The 21,159-nt window shown below is 40.4% G+C and overlaps 1 protein-coding gene across 1 annotated transcript in view; it reads right to left on the bottom strand.

Moving 5' to 3' along the window:
* LOC111150699 overlaps positions 1-21,159 on the bottom strand; it is a 79,531-nt gene that overhangs the window by 29,351 nt on the left and 29,021 nt on the right. The window contains 2 exon segments of the mRNA XM_022508243.1: positions 3,825-3,909; positions 8,921-8,996. Of these exon segments, the coding sequence (XP_022363951.1) occupies positions 3,825-3,909; positions 8,921-8,996 (161 nt within the window).

The following is a 21,159-nucleotide window of genomic DNA, read 5'->3' as shown; positions in this document are numbered from 1 at the left end:
TACCCCCAAAATCCCTAACTCTTCCTCTGCTTGGAGTCCCACTTCCCAAAAAGGAACAGACTGCAAAAGATGGCTATGGTTTTCAGGAGAAAAAGCAAGTGTCCAGGAAAAGCAACAATTGTAATGTCTGAAGTATATACATGCTAGTGAAACCACACTCCATGTGGGAGAAAAACATAATCCCACTCAGAGACACAGAATGCCAGAAGCACTATGCAGTCTGAGGCACAGCTAAAGTAAGGACATTTGTTTAAGTCCTTCCCTTTCACTGAAAATTGCTAAAACAAGACCTTTGATATCTGTCCTCCTAAAAGCTATGTCCTCTCCCCCTCAGATGTATTCTTTGGCTAACAATGCTGAAGAATGCTCTCTGGCTGCAGGGTCATGAGACATGAGAGGATGTATATGCTGGGGCTGCCAGAGAAAGGTTTCCTCCTTTGTAAAGGGCACAACTGAGAAGAAATTCCCCTTCCTGCTTTTGGATACAATGGGAAGAGAGAGGATGTGATGCTTAAGACTAGCAATGGCAGCCATCTTGGCCCCATGAGTTAGACTTGAGGATGAGAAGGAAGAGAGAAGGGACCTAAGCTCTTAGTAATCATTACCCAACTAGGAATTTGTTACCCCTGGCCTTCTCATGTGGGTTAATGAACATCCTTTATGCCTAAGCCACTACTAATTGGGTACTTGTTACTTTTAGGCAAAAGCATCTTAAAATTATTCACAAAGCATTTGGTGAGCTGTTGTGTTAAGAGGGATATCTAAATGAAAACACCCATAGCCAGGAATCAGAAATGGCATGGCTACAGCTCTGTCTTAATAGATGCCAATCCAAATGACAAGTATAAAATAAGCAAAAGGTGAATCACCTTTTTCCTCCAGCTTTTAGCTCCTTTCCCACCCTCCCCCAACAAAGTGAGAAAAGAGACTAAAATGCTCAGTTCCTAATTCACACTCATAATACACTTGGTCAGGTTTTCCAAGTAGAATCCTCACACCAAATTTCTATGAATTAGGTCAATATTTTACCTAGAGGATATTTACTTCCACCTCCCAAAGTACAAAAGTATCAGAATATAACAGAAATTCCATGTAGGGGCGCCCAGGTGGCTCAGTGGGTTAAGCCTCTGCCTTTGGCTCAGGTGATCTCAGGGTCCTGGGATCGAGCCCCACATTAGGCTCTCTGCTCAGCGGGGAGCCAGCTTCTCCCCCTCTCTCTGCCTGCTGCCCTACCTGCTTGTGATCTCTCTGTCGAATACATAAATAAATTTTTTTTTAAAAATTTCATGTAAAAAAGTATATAAAATCAGAAAGGTTGTCCTACAGCAGCATTAAAAAAATATTTGAATTCAATATTAAAATGAAAACTACTCCTGTAATCTCAGTTTTAGAAAGGATAAGAATTCTTCAGCATCCCTTTCAGTTCCTTCCTAAGCAAAATTTTTAACTGAAAATTTTAAAACTAGGATTTGTTGGGGATGGGGGGGCAGACACAAAGGTTTTTCAGAGACAATACTCTTCAGGAATGAAAATTTTGAATTGATTAGTGATCTTCACAATGAAATGACCCTTCAGTCTTATCAGATGGGATTTACAATGTTTCATAATAAAGTTATGAATATCAACACCAAAAGTCAATAATTAGACAATAAAACCTTCTTGAAAAATGAGAGAAACAGAATCTACCTTAGGTCTCTTTCATCTATGAAATCTGATTAGTCTTTCATACACGGAATTTAAACAGACATACAGTAGTATTTTAGCCTACAGTTTAAACAAAATAAAAAACCAGGCACGGGAAAACAAATTAAACACTGGGCCTCCAGAAGCAAAGCTTGCTAGGGCAGCACTTTATTGTAAAATTGCTGCAGGTGAGCAGAAAATTACTAACTAGACTACATGGTGACTATAAGCAAAAAGACAACTTGAAACAAAAATAAAACACAGAAGTTATTTCCACTCCCTCCAAACAGAACGCATATCCACATGAAAGAAATTTTGTCACTGCAACATAGTTTCCTCGTTGAAACTGAAGTTTTCAGCCTGTGTTTGCAACAGCATGGTTGCTGTGGAAATAGCTGATTCAACATTATGAATTCACAGCTGAAAAAAGGTGTGAAACAGAAATCTTAAACAGTGGCAAGAACCATAAAACATTAAAAAGGCACACTGATGGGGCGCCTGGGTGGCTCAGTGGGTTAAAGCCTTTGCCTTTGGCTTGGGTCATGGTCCCAGGGTCCTGGGATCGAGCCCCACATCGGGCTCTCTGATCAGCCGGGAGCCTGCTTCCTCCTCTCTCTCTCTGCCTGCCTCTCTGCCTACTTGTGATCTCTGTCTGTCAAATAAATAAATAAAATCTTAAAAAAAAAAAGGCACACTGAGTGACGGTGAATCAGAGCACCATATGGTTTAATGTAGGGGTCATACATTTTCCCATGGCCCCTGACACAAATAGGATGTTTCTTTTCAATTTAATCCTATTTTTGGAAACCTCTAATCGTCTCCAGCATCCCAGTAAGTTTTACTACCTGCTTCTGTCTACACAAAGCAGTGTGTATTTTATTAAAAGGGCTCTGATGAGGACAGAGTTTCTAGAGTCCATACCTTGCCAGAACATGCACAAGTGATGGCACCAAAAGAACACGAGTCAGAAAGAAAAATTTCTGCATGTAACTATTCTAGTCTATTAAATAGAGAAGTGTGGACTTATTCATCCCATGACATCACTTCAGACTTAGGGTTCAAGACTCTTTACAAACTCTTCAAGAACCGAAGTTGTCAAAGAATGTTCCTGACCCCCAGTTCCACTTCACATCCTGCAGCCCAGCCCCCAACCCCAACCCTGTTATCACACCTTCAATCTGTTCCTCCACTTTTACGGGCCAGGTAAGAGCTCTCCAAGCAATCTTGAAAACCCTTAAGGCACTTTACATAGAAATGATGTGAATTATCTGAATCCTAAATGTATATGTGCCCTACAACCCCCACCCCTACCCCCAGCTTCCCTTTCTGCTTTTTTATTGGAGAAACACTTTTCTTTACATACACACACTTTATCAATATTTTCCTCTGGTTCTGAACATTTCAAATTATGGCAAACATTTTGAAGCCAGAAATCTTACCTCTTGTAAAATAAAACATATTCATTTAAAATAAAACATTCATTCTTTATTTAAGATTTAAAAATGATGGTTAGGTGTGGGGCTATTAGAAAAGGAAAAACAGCGACTTTTCCACCTTTAGGAGAGGGCACAGTGAACGGACTCTGTAAACAGAAACCGAGATTCCCTTGGTGGCTGGAGGTGCTAAGGGTATGGCAGCCCTCCGAGTGTGCACGGGAGATTAATTCACACCAGCAAAACCGGCAAAATCACAACTGAGAGCAACTGTGGAAGCAGTGAGAGCCAAAAGCAGGATGTAAAGGAGTCTGACTTTGTGCTAGGTGAGTCGCTGGAAACACTCCTGCCACAGTCAGGAGGCCTACCATGCCCATCTCCTTAAGAATGTAGTTCAAAGCTCCCTGGGCTTCATGCTCTAGGGATCCGAGGGGAAGGGCTAGGGCCCTAAGTCTAGAGGCAGATGCCCAATTCCTAGGGAACAGGGAAGCCAGCCGCTGGCCTTGGCCTGCCCTCTAACTAAGCCTCCACTTTCGACAGACCAGCAAACTCAATCATCCTAGAAGTGAACACACTGGAGTACTGGGCTAGCTCTTCTTACTATTCTGGATTTGGGCCACTTCGTATGTTCTTACAAGGGCTCACAGGAGGAAAGGTCCTGGAACCAGCTTAACTTGTGTTTGTATATAATGGATGGTCAGCTCATCCAGCTCTGTCGACACAGGGGACCCGGTGGAAATCTCACCAATCTTGGCCACTCCATCATAGTAGGCTTTTCCCGCAAGGATCATAGCTAGACAAAGAAGGTAACACAAAAAAATCATCACTTAGACAAAGGAAAGAGGCAGTGCCGTGGAGGTTTGGTTCCAAATACCTCTCAGTTCCTCCAGGCTGCAGAAAGGTTTGGGCTGTGCCAAGGATGGCTTTCAGAAGGCAGGACTGGTGCTTAATAGCTGTGCCAGGGGCAGAGGTCCCTCCATTGCACTTCCAGAGGCCCCCACTCAGTGGAAAACCCTATAGGATCCTCACCTTAGACCAGACCTGGGGAACCTTAACAGCAGGCTCTGGAAGTCCAGAAAAGATCCTGCCTTCATCACGATGCCAGTTCCAGAGTGGATGTGTTTTCAACATCAAATTAGGGCTGCAAACACATCCACTCCAGCAAGAAATCTTTCCTCAGCTAGTTATTCTACAGCTCTACAGGTCTGCAACATTATTAGTTAGAAGAACATTTGTATGGGATGCCCCAGGAACCTGGTCTTTCAATGGCTTTTATCTGGGTGGCTCGGTCATTAAGCCTCTGCCTTCGGCTCACGTCATGATCCCAGGGTCCTGGGATCGAGCCCCATATCAGGCTCCTTGCTCACTGGGGAGCCTGCTTCTCCCCTGCCTGCCATTCCCCCTACTTGTGCTTGCTCTCTGTCTCTGTGTCTCTCTCCCTCTCTCGTGCTTGTTCTGTGTCAAATAAATAAATAAAATCTCAAAAAATAAAAAATAAAAAATAAAAAAATAAAGAAAGAAAAAGGTATTCTGAGCCACAACCAATAATACATTTGTTGTCAGGGAAAAAAATCTATGATATTTGAAATACATTATCATTCTAGAAACAACAGAATAACCTGAAAAGTAACTGAAGGTTCTATCCTCCCCCCACCACCTTTTTGTCAGAGACAAGGGAAACTTTCACTGCTGTAGAAACCGGATTCTAATCATCTTAAAATAGTATCTCTCCTTTCAAATTGATTCTGATGACTAAATTTTAAGGTACAAAAATCTGTTTTTGATTTTTCTTTTCCTTTTCTTTTGCTTTGGGGAGGGGAATTGGGGCAAGAGAGACCTGGGCTTGAATTCTACCTTACTTATAAAGGTAGCTATCCTTTCTGAAACAAAGGACGGTCATCAAGAAAATGTCTTAATAGCATGAGCACTGAACAAACAAATGAAAGTTATTAATACGGATTCCTTCTTTCACTTTACAACAACCAGGCTTTTCAATAAGACCTAGCCTATTTAGAGTGATTTTGAAGAGAATTTACTTCAAAGACTAACTTTGAAGAAAACAGAATTTTGGAGCTAAAAGAGCCCTTAGGAATCTCTAAGATTCCTTTCCTTTTACTGTGAAGAAAACCAGAGGCCATTCCAATGGCTTTGCCCCAATTTTATAATGGGTATTGTTTTAAAATGGTGAATTAAAAAGGCATTTCAAGTCTAAAAGCGGGAGTTACAGAACAAATTATGTACAAGTCCAGCTGAAGATATTACTAGCCAAAAAAGTAGTATTTTCATGGTAAATTCATCCATTTTAGCATTTCTTGTTGAGTTAAAAAGTTATAAAAGTTATATTTTTTACTCTATGTGTACAAGTTTAACAACTGTAATGCTCTATTATACAGTTATTTCATAAGTTTGAGAATAACCTTAAAGTATAATTGCAAAAAAAGAATAACAAGTAGCATTTATGTGGACTTTCCATGCCATTACCTAAGTTCATCTACCCAAGAATATGAAGATGTTGGTCAGAGGTATTATCACCCTGTTTCATGAAGGAGAGTGGAATGGAAATATGCTGGGACATGCCCAAGGTCAGTGGCAAATCAGAGGGAGTGCATTAAATTCCAGCTAAGATAACCTCAGTTCTAAATTATAGTGCTTTCTGACTCTCTGATCTCAGCTAGAATGGAAAAAGAGAGGACTCCACCTAAAAACAAGGTTGGTATCCAATAAACTGTCAAGCTAATACATGCAATATTTTAGAATGAAGATTTTATATTTTAAGATACAGATAAAGCTGAAAAGCAGTGGAAGAATGGCATGAAGGTTTACACAACAAAGAAACAAAATTTTTGGTTTGCATTCACACGTTATTTTGAAATTTTTCATTAACTGATGACTTATGTTTAAAACTAACTTCAGAATGGCAGAGGGCGCCCGGGTGGCTCAGTGGGTTAAACCTCTGCCTTTGGCTCAGGTCATGATCCCTGGGTCCTGGGATGGAGCCCCGCATAGGGCTCTCTGCTTGGCAGGGAGCCTGCTTCCTCCTCTCTCTCTGCCTGCCTCTCTGCCTACTTATGATCTCTGTCAAATAAATAAATAAAGTCTTTTTTTTTTTTAAGATCTTATTTATTTATTTGACAGACAGAGATCACAAGTAGGCAGAGAGAGAGGGGGAAGCAGGCGTCCCACTGAGCAGAGAGCCCGATGCGGGGCTTGATTCCAGGACACCGGGATCATGACCCCAGCTGAAAGCTGAAAGCCACCCAGGTGCCCCTAAATAAATAAAATCTTAAAAAAACAAACAAACAAACAAACAAACCCCTAACTTCAGAATGGCAAAATATCCTTGCTTTTACATAAAGTAGAGCTAACTTTAAAAAACTATATAATTTATCCAGAACTTAATAAAGAATCAAACAATATTCTCATAATTTTGCCATCCCCACTTTGTGAATAAGAGAGTTTAAGAGATTCTATCACTTATTGTTTTAAGGAAACAAAGCACATTTGTTCTATTTTAGTGGTTGACCAACTAATTTACCAATCTAATCTATATACTTCTACCAGATAATTTTCCCTTAAGATATGATTTCATTAGGCTACAATTCTGCTCAAAAACTTGTAATGGCCTCCACTGCCCAAAGTGTAAGCCCATACGTCATAGAGTTCATGGTAGATTTGTATAGTAATGGTCTTCAATAAACCACACCTCCCAGAATTCCCAACCTTTGTAGTTGCCTATACATCGATGGGTGGCTTGGTCATCTGACTTGCCTTGGCCAATGGGATGCCAGCAAGCCTAACTCCCAAAGAGGTCTGGACTCTTGCAACAGCCTGCTGTGTCCCCAGGAGGGAGGGAGGGAAGGAGCCCAGAGCCCTGGCTGACTGCAGCTGCAGGGTTGAGCCCCTGGGGGCTAGAGAACTGCACTGTCTTTACAGGACCTCGAGAAATAATAAATTATTGTCTTTGGCCACCAAGTTTAGGGATCCTTGATAAGGTGACAATAGGTAATTAACGCTGCATTCAAATGCATTAATAACCTGACCCTACTCCACCTTGTATTTTACTATTCCCCAACAGCTTCCCACCCATGCCAGTGTGGGTCTCAGATCTTGGCTTGGGTGCTGTCTTTTCTGCCTGAAACCTAACATCCGTCAATTAGCACAGCTCCTACAAGGCCCCCCGCCTGCTCCGTTCCCCACCAGCCTTCACGACTCAAATTCCTGTGATGCTGCTCTTTCCATGCTCTTTGTTAGCTTCGCATGTTGTCCTGATTTATGAGCCAAGTGTCAAATGCAATCTGGCATCCTAAACTGTGCTACAAATTCTTACCAAGGACTTTACAAATTCTTCTTGATTTCTCAATGGCTTCAGTCAAACACAGATGGCCTGCAAAAAAACCTGGAAATACTTTAAAAGTTCAGAATAGTCCCTTTAGGGAGAAGCCTTGTTAGCAAGAGACTAAGCTGCTGGCAGGTCATTGAGTCACTTTATAAAACTCTGCCTCAGAGAGGTAGCAAGTGCCAGAAACAAACAAACAAATCACTGGGGGTCATAGTGATTTCCTTCACATGGGCATCTAAGGCAATGACTCTGTGGTCTTGTGACTAAGCAGTCATCAAGGAAGAGTCAGCTGTGCAAGAATTCTAAAACAAGTCTTCTTCCTGCTCTTTGAAGGGGTGAGGGTTACCTACAGAAGTCACTGATACTGCTTGGGAGATGAGGGAGGATTTCCGAGCGCTGCAAATGTCTGGCAAACAGCACAGAGATGCAGAAGAAAGTAAATAAGCACTTTATTTTTCCATGACTATGACAACTGGACACCTGTCATCCAAAGGCTAGCTACCATACCCCCCTTTTCCTGGGGCATGCTTATGCTGAGGGTGTGTAAGTTCATGGGTTTATTCTCAAAATCTCAAGAGGGAGCAGCCAAAGGTGGGCCAAGGTAAAAGGGAGAAACAAGCTATACATAAAAGACAAATAACCTGATCTGAAGTTTTCAAATCTAAAACTGTTAAAAACTAAATTTTCTACTTACATTACTTGGTGGTCTTAGTGTGGTATAGGGTGAAACTGAACATTTTGGGGGTGACCCTTATTACATAAGGAGAATTGTTTTGACTGTGTTAGAATTTGGTGATTTGGCATCTCAAGTTTTTAAGGTGATCATTGATAACATTCACCTTTTAGTAGGGAAATGCATGTATAGGTACAGGTCAGCTTTCTCAAAAAAAAAAAAAGTGTTGAAACTAGTGAACAAGTCTGGTTCACACAGAGAGACAAAAGCAAATGCTTGAATTCATTTTACAGAAAACACTCATCTTGAAATGAGATCTAAGTTCAACCTTTAATTTAAATGTTTTTCCATTCAGACTAAAAATTTGCTCATATCACTATCAAAAGTTATAGACCCAAAGGCAAGAAATTCTTCTTTATAAAGAGAACAATTCCTTTGCTACAAGATACTAACAAATATTTTAAATACACATTTCATATGTTATTAATTCACAAAGAATTTGTTTTGCACAGTGGAAAACATATTGACGGCAATGACATAAAATACTGAGTCACATCAATAACCATGATTTGATCATTAAATGTATCACTTTTAACAGTCTGTGATTCCATTTATTCATTTCAAATACACTAATATCCTATCATTGCAAACTTCCATAGAATTAAATAATTTCAACCAACTTAAAGATCTTTAAAAAATCCACTATTAAGCACATCAAAATAATTAAGTAAAATATTTACTGAATGGTTTTTATATGTCCACTATATTTATAAATTTAGAAAAGAGACTTACCATTAACAGCTTTTTCATAATTTTTTCCTAGGTTTATTAAATTTCGTAGCCCAGGATTGAACTGTTCCATAACATTCTGACAAATAAACAAAACAAACAAACTAATAAAGTAAGCAAACAGTAAATCAAATAATTTTTAGATTTTGTCACTACATAACCTGGGATACCTATGTATGCTTGCCAGTATAGTCTACAAAGCCATGAACACTTATTTCAAATAACAGAGAGCACATACTTCCTTACGGATGGAACAGGGTCCTTGCACCAACAAGGCATGTGTAACCCTACTAGTTTTCTATTGCCCAAGGGCTGCCTAGAACCTACTGTTAAGTGGAGCAAGTGGCAGATACGCATACCTACAAAGTATACCCCACAGGGGCTATGGGGCCAGAAGCTGATGCTCCCTTTGGGGTTTAAGTAGGTTAATGGTTGTCAGGCTAGGGTTAACAACAGGTGCACATGATTGGAACTTAATTATATGAGCAATGTCTTGGTTATCAATTGAACAGAAATTTCTAAGAGCTCTTGTTTATTCACTAAGTACTCATGTAGTGTCGTCAAGTGGTAGGTCCTACGCACACAGTAGATGGGAAGGCATGGTTTCCCTACCATGGATTTCATGATGTCATGGCATGCAAATGTTATGGTTTTCATTTTTAAAAGTGTCACTCCTGTAGCAACAGAAAGTCATAAACACAGAAACAAATGCTATGGTAACTACTGAGACAGGCAATTATTTAGACTGTTGACCTAAATTTAAAATATCCTAAATCGAAGTAGAGACAATAGGTCATTCCTATGGGGCTCTGACTTCTTGACTCAGAACACATGTATCTACAAATATATTCCACCTACGAATAATGAGCTTCACAGTATTAATCATTCCAGACAGACCATTCAAGTCTCCTTACTCTCCCCCTCAAAATGTGAACCCTATTTGTAGAGGACCAAGCAATAAAAAGAATGAAAAATACCCAACATTCAAAGAGGCAGATACTTGATATACATGCTCTGCTGGATAAAAGGTTCTCCTTTATAAATCAGTAGAGAGAGAATAACCTTTATTTTATCAAACAGTGATAAAGGCTTATCATGAAAAACAATCCCTCAAACCTGAACTTACGCCCAAGAGCACTTTCAACTAAGCTGTTATTCTTGTATTTATTTCCATAGTTTGGGATAATATTCTTGATTTTTCAATTCTGGAAAATAACCACTGGCTTTCTACTACAATACATGAGGGCTCTGCTCTCCAAACCACCCCACTTTCCCTACTTCAATCCTTCCTATATAATTAAATGGCAATTTCCTAGTAGGTCGATAGTGTTTATTAGGACTTTGTAAATACCCGTCATACAATGCAAGGAATATACTAAGGATTATGTTTCCTTTCTTGATACAGTCTCTCTTTCTCTTGGGATTAACAATCATCTCATTCCCCCTCCTCCCAGCTTAGTTTTCCATGAATCCACCTTAAATTTTTCCACATGCTCTATCACATCTAACAGAAGTCTATCAGTATTTTTCAAATGCACAAAGTTGTCAGCTAATCTTCCATTTTCTCCCAGAACTTCCTCCAAGGACTCTCCATCCTCTTGCTCAGTCTGGCCTGACTGTCCCTGCCATGCTGTTACCCTTGCACGTCCCTTTCTGATCCCCTGTGTTAGAGCTTTCATTAACTGGACTCCACACCTTCCTCTTTCTTCATTTATTCCTATTTGCTGGAGATCATTTTCCAAGAGCAACCTAAGAAATGATGCCTAAGAGGTACGTTTGAGTCCCCATGTGTCTGAAATTATCTTTACCTTGACATTTGATTGATATTTTGCTGGGTAGAGTATTACAGAGCTCAAGTGGATTCTCCCTTAGAATTTTAAAGATATTGCTCCACTATTTTTTTTAAAGATTTTATTTATTTATTTGACAGACAGAGATCACAAGTAGACAGAGAGGCAGGCAGAGAGAAAGAGAGAGAGAGAGAGAGAGAGAGAGAGAGAAGCAGGCTCCCTGCTGAGCAGAGAGCCCAATGCGGGACTCGATCCCAGGACCCTGAGATCATGACCTGAGCCGAAGGCAGCGGCTTAACCCACTGAGCCACCCAGGCACCCCTGCTCCACTATTTTTAACATCCGGTTTTGCTACTGATAAGTCAGCTGTCATTTCTTCTTCCTTTGTATAGAACTTTGGTAGGGGAATGCTTATTTCTGGAAGCTCTGTGTACTACGTAATGGTCTACCTCAGTGTGGGACTTTTTTCTTTTATTTTACTGGGCACTTGATTCACCCCTTCCATATACAAAATTACATCCTTTAGGTCTGAAAAATGTTCCTATTTTGTTTCCTATCTCTCCCAACTTTCTGAAATTCTGATGAGTATTTTACATATCCTGATTTCTTCTCTAATCATTTTACCTTTTTTTCTCTGGTTTTCCACATTTCTGAAAGATAACAACTTCACATTCTAAACTCTTTTATTATGTTATTTTATTTTTAAAGATTTATTTATTTTGGAGAGAGGGAGGGAGGGAGTGTACCCAAGAGCAGGGAGGGGCAGAGGGAGGAGAGACAGAATCTTGAGCTGAGTCCCCACTAGGGCTCTTTCAGAGACTTTAGTTATCCTCCTGCACCCCTCTTCCCGTTTCTCTTCAGGATTTATCTGAGAGATAGAGCACAAGTGAGTGAGCATGAGAGCAGGGGGAGGGGCAGAAGTAAAGAAACTTCAAGCAGACTCCCTCACTGAGTGCAGAGCCTAGTGCAGGGCTCAATCCCATTACCCATGAGATCATGACCTGAGCTGAAACCCAGAGCTGGATGCTTAACCAAGTCAACCAGAGTTGGACACTTAACCAAGTCAACTAGGCACCCCCGTTATTCCTTTTTAAAAGCATCGCATTCTCGTTTTGTGAATGTAATTTTGTCTCTAATTTGAATCAACTGAAAGTAATATTTTTGTTATTTTCTTCCAGTTCCCCATGTTATCTCCTGATTATTTCTTTTCATTGTTTGGTATCCATCTGTCTTTTATGTTGGAGACTTTCATCAAACATCTGATGAAACGTGATCACCAGTTTGTATTTAAGAGTAAAGCCCTAGAGGAGCACCTAGGTGGCTCAGTGGGTTAAAGCCTCTGCCTCCGGCTCAGGTCATGATCCCAGGGTCCTGGGATTGAGCCCCGCATCAGGCTCTCTGCTCATCAGGGAGCCTGCTTCCTCCTCTCTCTCTCCCTGCCTCTCTGTCTACTTGTGATCTGTCTGTCAAATAAATAAATAAAATCTTTAAAAATCTTTAAAATCTTTAAAAATCTTAAAAAAAAAAAAAGAATGGTGGTTTGAAGCTTGTGGGTGTGGGTCTATACACAGGGTGGTTGTTGACTAGCAGGCTTCATTTGGAGTGAATGGACAAGTCACCTATAGAGAAACTGACCCTGTGACAGTAACCAGGGTCTACTGAGTCTCTTCAGAGAAATTTCTCATTTTTTATTAAGGGTAGGGGAAAAGGCAATCACCAGGTGGCCAGCTTTCCCCATCACAAAGGGGGAGTGGGTTGGGAATTCCACAGTTTAGTGGCCTGATTTTTACTGAATTCCTCTGCTCTCTGCTCCAGGGTTTCTTCCCTCCTGGTGTTTTCACATGGAGAACTCCTCTGATTCAATATATCCTAAGATTAAATCTCCAGTCTGCCACGCAGAGAGAGCTGCTGGTAGTACTGGTGACTGGGGTAGGAAAGGGAAACTAGCAGTTTAACCAACCTGTGTAACTCCTACTCCAGCCCTGGGTATCCCCTCCATCCCCACCTTCCGTGGGGCTGCTCCTCAGCCTCCGGGTGAATGGCTCCGCCCTCATCAGTTCTCCCACTGCAGATTCTTTAGGTTTTCTCAAGGCACATAGCACTCCTCTGTCCATTTTCCATCACCCCAAATTTTCTTAGGCCTTTCGTCAACTGCTAAGTGATTTTTCAAGCCTTTACAGCATGTGTTTATGGTCCCTCCCTTCCTTTTATTTATTTATTTTTTTAATTTTTTTAAAAGATTTTATTTATTTATTTGACAGAGAGATCACAAGTAGGGAGAGAGGCAGGCAGAGAGAGAGGAGGAAGCAGGCTCCCTGCCGAGCAGAGAGCCCGATGCGGGGCTCGATCCCAGGACTCTGAGATCATGATCTGAGCCGAAGGCAGCGGCTTAACCCACTGAGCCACCCAGGCGCCCCCCTCCCTTCCTTTTAAAGTTCTGCTGCTTTCAATTAATGTATTCTTAGAAGAAAAAGAAAAAAAAAAAAACCCTCATGGTCAATCTGCTGTGTTCAACTGGAAGTCCATTAATCCTGTGTTATTAGAGCCCTGTGTCTGAGCCCCATTCACAACCAATAGCCATAAAACCCCAAAGCCAAGGATGACTCCCCTACCAGTCTCTCTGTAAGATGGCAAGCCTCAACACCTGATCACATGGACCTGTGGCCACAGCTGCTATTTCTATAATCTTTCTCAATTCCCCTGTTTTGTTTTTAAGCCTATTTTGAAATCATTTAACATTCACAAGAAGTTGTAAAAACTGCACGGAATTCTCAGGTAGGCTTCCCCTAATGGTAACTTATATAACCATAGTACAGTATCAAAACCAGGAAACTGACAATGGTACAACACTTATTAGCTAAACTACAGACTTTATTTGTATTTACCGGTTTTTATATCACTCATTTGGGGGAGGGGGGTGCATTATTCCTATGAAATTTTACCACATGTGCAGATTTGTTCAACCATCACCACAGTTATGATATAGAAATATTGCATTAGCACAATGATCTCCCTCTATAGCTACACCCTCCTCAACAGCCTTGGCAACCACTGATCTCAATCACTGTAATTCTGTCATTGTGAGAATGTTATATAAATGGAATCATACAGTATGTGACCTTTGAGACTGGCTTTTTCACTCAGCACAGTGCACATAAGAGCCATCCAAGCTGCTGGGTGTTATCAATAGTTTATTCCCTTTTTGGCTGGTAGTATTCCACAGCATGAATGTATCACAATTTATACATTTGCCCATTGAATATATGGGTTGTTTATAGTCTTTTGCAATTGCAAATACATCTGACATGGACAATCACACAGGGGTTTCCTCGTGAACGTAAGCATTCATATCTCTAGGATAAATATCTAGGAGTTCAACTGCTGCGTCGTATGGTAGTTGTATGTTCAACTTTCTTAAGAAACTGCCAAACTATTTTCCTGAGTGCTTGTGCCATTTTACATTCCCATCAGTAATGTATGAGAGTTTCAGTAATTTAAGATTTTATTTATTTATTTGACAGAGAGAGATCACAAGTAGGCAGAGAGGCAGGCAGAGAGAGGGGGAAGAAGGCTCCCTGCTGAGCAGAGAGCCCAATGTGGGGCTCGATCCCAGGACCCTGAGATCACAACCCAAGCTGAAGGCAGAGGCTTAACCTACTGAGCCACCTAGGCACCCCAGTAATTTTTAAAATCTAATAATTTCATTAGAAAATAATTACTTTTTAATAAAAAGTTAAAACTACTCTTCAAATATCTCTTTTAAAATTCTTATAATAATTTTACGAGACCAACTCTGGATGTTGAGAACCTAAGTTTTAATTAAAAGATAAAACTTTTTAAAAAATCATTTAAAATTCTTACACTAACCTTTTTTAATGCTGAGTCTCAGTGGATAAAAATAAAGGAAACAGACACAGAGCTAACCCCCCTACTACCATATAAGCAGTCATAAAAAGAAGCCCAGACCTGTGTTCTTTCTTAAGATTATTCCTAGTTCAGCTTACCCAAGTAAGGGGAAAATATAATTTGGTCTCTTGATATAATTCTTGAAATACTTACATGTAAGTTTATCTTAAAATACGAAAAACAATTAATGAGAACTTCCAAAGTTAACACCAAGCATAAACCACTATCCAAATGAGGCTACTGGGGAAAAACAAGTTAACTACTAAGACCTGGGACTACAATAAGCTTCAGAGAAAAATACAAGGTTTTTTTTTTTGTTTTGTTTGTTTGTTTGTTTGTTTTTTAAAAGATTTTATTTAGGGGCGCCTGGGTGGCTCAGTGGGTTAAAGCCTCTGTCTTCAGCTCAGGTCATGATCCCAGGGTCCCGCATCGGGCTCTCTGCTCAGCAGGGATCCTGCTTCCTCCTCTCTCTCTGCCTGCTTCTCTGTGATCTCCATCTGTCAAATAAATAAATAAAATCTTTTAAAATTTTTATTTATTTATTTATTTGACGGAGAGATCACAAGTAGGCAGGGAGGCAGGCAGGGGGCGGGGGGAGCAGGCTAAGTTCCCTGCTAAGCAGAGAACCCGATGCGGAGCTTGATCTCAGGACCCTGAGATCATGACCTCAGCTGAAGGCAGAGGCTTAACCCACTGAGCCACCCAGGTGCCCCCAAAATACAAGTTTTTAAGCTTGAAAGTTCAACATATACTTCAATTCCTTATTATTTAGGTTTAGCTATGGAAATTTTTCCCCCAGGAACTCTGGCCCCTTTGAACAGTGAAAAATCCACTTCTACCCTGGTTCTTGCCATTAATCTAATAATTTTAGCTTAAGTACATGTATTTTTTTTAAAGATTTTTTTTTAAAGATTTTATTTATTTGTTTGAGAGAAAGAGCGAGAGAGCGAAAGAGTGAACACAGGCAGATGGAATGGCAAGCAGAGGCAGAGGGAGAAGCAGGCTTCCCCACCAAGCAAGGAGCCCGATGTGGGACTCGATCCCAAGACGCTGGGATCATGACCTGAGCCAAAGGCAGCCGCTTAACCAACTGAGCCACCCAGGCGTCCCAGTACATGTATTTTTAAACCCAGGAACAAAAAAGCAGTGCTGCCTTTGTATTCCACAACCTGCAAAGTTTTATAAGTAGCAGCGGCTATCTTTGTCAATTGAATGGGTCTCTCTCTTTTTTTTTTTTTTTTGGAGAGGGCAGCTATTGGGTCAAAGGTCATATGCTTTGTTAAGGCTTGTTGAGACCCCAATTTTTTTTTTTTAAAGATTTTATTTATTTATTTGACAGACAGAGATCACAAGTAGGCAGAGAGGCAGGCAGAGAGAGAGAGAGAGGAGGAAGCAGGCTCCCTGCGGAGCAGAGAGCCCGACGTGGGGCTCAATCCCAGGACCCTGGGATCATGATCTGAGCTAAAGGCAGAGGCTTTAACCCACTGAGCCACCCAGGTGCCCCGAGACCCAAATTTTTTATATAGCCTAGGATTTTGAGAAAATCACCAGGAGTAATGAACAAATCCATTTTAATGTAGGTTTGGCACTAAGAATAAAAGGTTCAAGATACAAAGTACAAAACAAAATAAATTATAAAAGGTATTAATGGTCCAAGAAACATTATTTTGTTATAATCAGTAACAAAGTTTAGTATGTATTTTACCTGTTAATGCCTGGCAAGGAGGATAATTTGCCTAATCAGTTTCAACCAGAATGAGTTTCATTTCCATTCAGAGAGCAATATGGTAGTCTAAACTAAAATAACTGGTGATATCACTGTACTACTTGTGCTGAGCCTCATATGAAGAAGAGTTGGTTCTGGGATAAAAGCTCAGTGGGGGTGGGGGAGAGAAGCTCAAACAGCAAGATTAGAAAATTAACGATTAGCTGTTCTAAATAAAATGTTGAGGAACAGACCATTCAGAACCTAGAAGGCACTTTCTACTAGATTTCTAGCTGGTCCATTTATCTCATGCTTTTCCCTCTGCTTCCTGCAGACCAACACATTATAATTTTAAACATAATTATACAATCTCAGGATGGCTTTAATTTCCTCACCATTTATATTTTTTCTTTCATTCTTGAAAAATTATTACCTTTACCAGTATGGAACTATAGACTATGAAGCATAAATTAATACAATTATGACTAGCCAGATAGTTAAACTGAACTGAATTTAAATTTCTAAGAATTAGTTTCTTTACATTCCTTTTTTCAATTTTGTATAAGACCAAGGACAAATTATTTGATACTTCTCATTTGAAAAATGCGGGTAATATTTACATTGGAATAAGCTTTTAAAAGTGATTTAAGAATCTCTAGTAGAGTTTTATAATCTTCATACCCATCTCAAATGGCGAGCACAAGCCAAGTAAAGGAAAACAAGACAACAGAGACGTTTGGTTTGAAGTATTAAGTTACAGAAGAAATATTCAAGCATCAAATGTATAAAACACAAAAATGCTTATCAATCAAATGTGAACAGTGTTTTGGTTCTCCTTCAATCTGTATTACCTATCTATGTTACTAGCTATCAACTTGCAGTATTTATCAATTTGTATTATCTATCATTTTTAACCCACCATCCCAGTAGTAATGGGCCAGGGGAACATGGGATGAAAAAAACTGGGTGGGGGGGAACCCTGGGCAAATCACATAAACACCTCTTTAAGCTTCAATCTTCTCCTCTATAAAATGTAAATAATGATCACTTGGATCTCATGAGGAGTATAAAGATTCAATGAGATAATAAGTATTTATGAACACTGATGTGCTCTTCCAAGCACTTGACAGTACACACTGAATCAACTGTAATAATTGATATTCCAAGACAAAAGTCTAAAATATTAGTCAACTCTTCAAACAGATGAACATTTCCATTTCCACAGATGTCTCCAGATACCTTACTTCCTGTCTGTACCATGAAAGTAAATGATACTGGCTATTCTACCTTGAAGTATCACATCAGGATGAGAGAAACCATGAATACAAAAACCTCTAGAAAAGTGTGGGATACAAAGGAAATATAAAGTGTTATTTCTTTTACTCAGTGAGAACATTTTATTCCTTTTCTCCCTCTGGGATACATTTGACGTTTATGGTGTACCACTATTTTTCAGGCTCTATGCCTAGCGTTTTACATGGGCTGTCTCATTAGATCCTAACAACATGATTATTATTATCTTCATTTTATGGATGAGACACCAAAGCTTTGAGATGCTAACTTTAAAAATCTTGCTGAATCAGGTCCCACAGGTCATGCCCAGGCAGCCTCCCTGCTAACCTTTGCACTCACCCCTCAGGACTCAATACAATTCCTCGAACTAGATTATTGGATCAAGTGAACTGAAAATGCTTGTATGACAGAGCACTATTCTAGTGTGAGAAATTATGGTAATCTCTACAATATTTTCTTTTTAGATGATTTCTTGTAATAGTACTCCTGGCTTTTTATGAATAACATCTTCTAATGGCAGCACAATATTGACCAATTCTACCCAAGCAAATGAATATTTGACATTCTTCTATTTCCCTTAAAAAAAAAAAAAAAGTAAAGAAGATTCCTCAACTACCTGTGGCCTCATAGGAATAATGGTCAATACTACCATATTGATTTCCTTCAGCATCAAGGAATTACAACACTTCAGGACGACATTGCCAAACCACACGATGCTCTAACCACCACAATCGATTCTCCCTAGAGAGCCATCAATTAAGAAGCTGTTCATTTTCTAACTCCTATTTTATACTTTTATATGTACATGTATTTAGTCATGAATGATACATAATTTTCCTTTGTACATTTTAATAAATGGTATCATAATACATTTCAGCCACATTTTTTTAAATTCAGTGTTACGTTCCTGAGACCTGTCCACCTTGTTATATATTGACTAGTCATATAAATTATTATATTAATGTTATATATTGACTAGTCATATATATTAACCTCCGTATGGTACCCCATTGTGACGGCTAGTGTTAGGAGTCTGCACAACAGGGGTATGGTACCCAGTCAATTAGATACTAACTTAGGCGTTGCTGTGAAGGAATACTACAGATGTGGTTAACATCTACAACCAGTTTACTTTTTTTTTTTTAAAGATTTTATTTATTTATTTGACAGAGAGAGATCACAAGTAGACAGAGAGGCAGGCAGAGAGAGGGAAGCAGGCTCCCTGCCAAGCAGAGAGCCCGATGCGGGACTCGATCCCAGGACCCTGAGATCATGACCTGAGCCGAAGGCAGTGGCTTAACCCACTGAGCCACCCAGGCGCCCCTACGACCAGTTTACTTTAAGCATTAGGTAGGCTTCATTTAATCAGCCAAAAAGCCTTTAGAATAAAACTAAGGTTTCCCTGAGGAAGATGACATTCTGCCTGTGGACCACAGTATAAGCTTCTAGCCTGCCTGCCTGACTACAGATTTCAGACTTCCCAGCCTTCACAATCAAGTAAGCCAATTTCTTCATTTCCTCTGAGTGGCATTTAGATGGTTTACAAGTTCTGGCTAATATCAAGTATGGAGCAAGGGATTGTACATGTCTCCTTGTACACACAGATATGAAGAAATTACCTAAACAAAGAATTGTTGAAGCACAGGGTTTGTGACAGATTTTTCAATTTTGTTAGATACCACCAGAAAGGTGTACCTGAGCGGCTCAGTAGGTTAAGCATCTGCCTTCAGCGCAGGTCATGATCCTCGGGTCCCAGGATCGAGCCCTGCATGGGACTCCCTGCTCAGTGAGAAGTCTACTTCTCCCTCTCCCTCTGCCCCCCTTCCCCTGCACACTTGGCTCTCACTCTCCCTCACTTGCTCACTCTCTCTCAAATAAACAAAACCTTTAAAAAAAAAAAAAAAAGACACCGCCAAATACTTTGGAGAAAGCAGCTGCAACATGTGCTCCTACAACTACTGTATGAAAGTACTATCCTACCACACTCGAACCAACACTCGTCTTAAGTGGAAAACAGTACCTGTTGTAAAATAACCTTCACTGTCTCCCCTGTCAGCATTAAAAAAGTACACATGATTGGAAATATCTAAGTAGGAGAGGAGAAATGATGAAAGGTAGTTTACCTGTATATTACAATGGTTTTAGGCTCAACTATCTGTCATAGATTAAGGTTATCAGAGAGCATTATCCTTAACAGTAGGATAGGGCACCAAAAGCCTGGATATTTCCCATAATGAAGCAGGTTTGGACTCTGGCCCACTCTGTCCCCTCCTCCAATCATTGTGCTCCAAGGCACAATGGCCTCTGGGCTGTTCTCAGAACAGGTCAAACCCATTCTCACCACAGGGATTTTGTACTTGTTCTCCTTCTGCCTGAAGACTCTCTTCCTGGATACCCACCCACCAGTCTCAGCACCGAACCTCTGAGACACTTTGTTCTGCTTGCCTCCTGATGTCCGGTAGCACCTCCAGCCTTCCCTTCTCTCTAGCTCTGTGCTTTTCTTACTTCAAAAGGCTGTTCACTACCTCACAGGATACAACACATCAGTTTACTGCTGCCTTAGTAGGAACTGCATATAAAGGCCAAGGACAACCTGTAGCATCAAGGACAGTGCCTTGATCATTTAATGTACTCAGCAGCAGCAATAGTTTTTGATTACTGTTGTTCTATAAGACACATATATGCTCATGGACGAATCAGCTGCATGATGTGCCCCCAGCTCATCCGAACCTACTCAACAGACACAGTGACCCAGGAGGCCAGTTAGCTACGAAAATCAGGCATGAGATGATCCACCACTTGCAACTTCATTACCTCAAAGTAACAGCTCCAACAGAGGGTCAAAAAAGCTGTAAGGCTCTGCTCTATAACTACAAGTCATAATTAACTTACAAAATCTGAAAATGTCAGTGTTTTCCTTTTAGGAAATAGGAATAGGAATAGGAAGGAATTTTGCCTTCCTAATCCTATGTTTCTCCAAGTTGATTTTTAAATTACTTCTTAAGTATCAGACAGTAATGTGGCCCTTAAAAAAGTACCTTATTGGGCACGTGGGTGGCTCAGTTGGTTAAGCAACTGCCTTTGGCTCAGGTCATGATCCCAGAGTCCTGGGATCGAGTCCTACATCAGGCTCCCTGCTCAGCGGGTAGCCTGTTTCTCCCTCTCCTCCCAGCTACTGTCCTCTCTCATTATCTCTGTCTCTCTCTCTCCAATAAATAAAAAGTCTTAAAAAAAAAAAAAAGTACCTTGTTAGGGGCACTTGGGTGGCTTAGTCAGCTAAGCAACTGGCTCTTGGTTTGGCTCAGGTCATAATCTCAGGGTCCTGAGATCGGCCCCCACGTCAGGCTTGGTGCTCAGTGCAAACTCTATCCCAGGACCCTGAGATCATGACCTGAGCCGAAGGCAGTGGCTTAACCCACTGAGCCACCCAGGCGCCCCTACGACCAGTTTACTTTAAGCATTAGGTAGGCTTCATTTAATCAGCCAAAAAGCCTTTAGAATAAAACTAAGGTTTCCCTGAGGAAGATGACATTCTGCCTGTGGACCAC

The sequence above is a fragment of the Enhydra lutris genome, unplaced genomic scaffold (genome assembly GCF_002288905.1).
Source record: "Enhydra lutris kenyoni isolate GAN:26980312 unplaced genomic scaffold, ASM228890v2 scaffoldscaffold24, whole genome shotgun sequence".
Taxonomy (NCBI): domain Eukaryota; kingdom Metazoa; phylum Chordata; class Mammalia; order Carnivora; family Mustelidae; genus Enhydra; species Enhydra lutris.
This window is presented reverse-complemented; position numbering and strand designations above follow the sequence as displayed.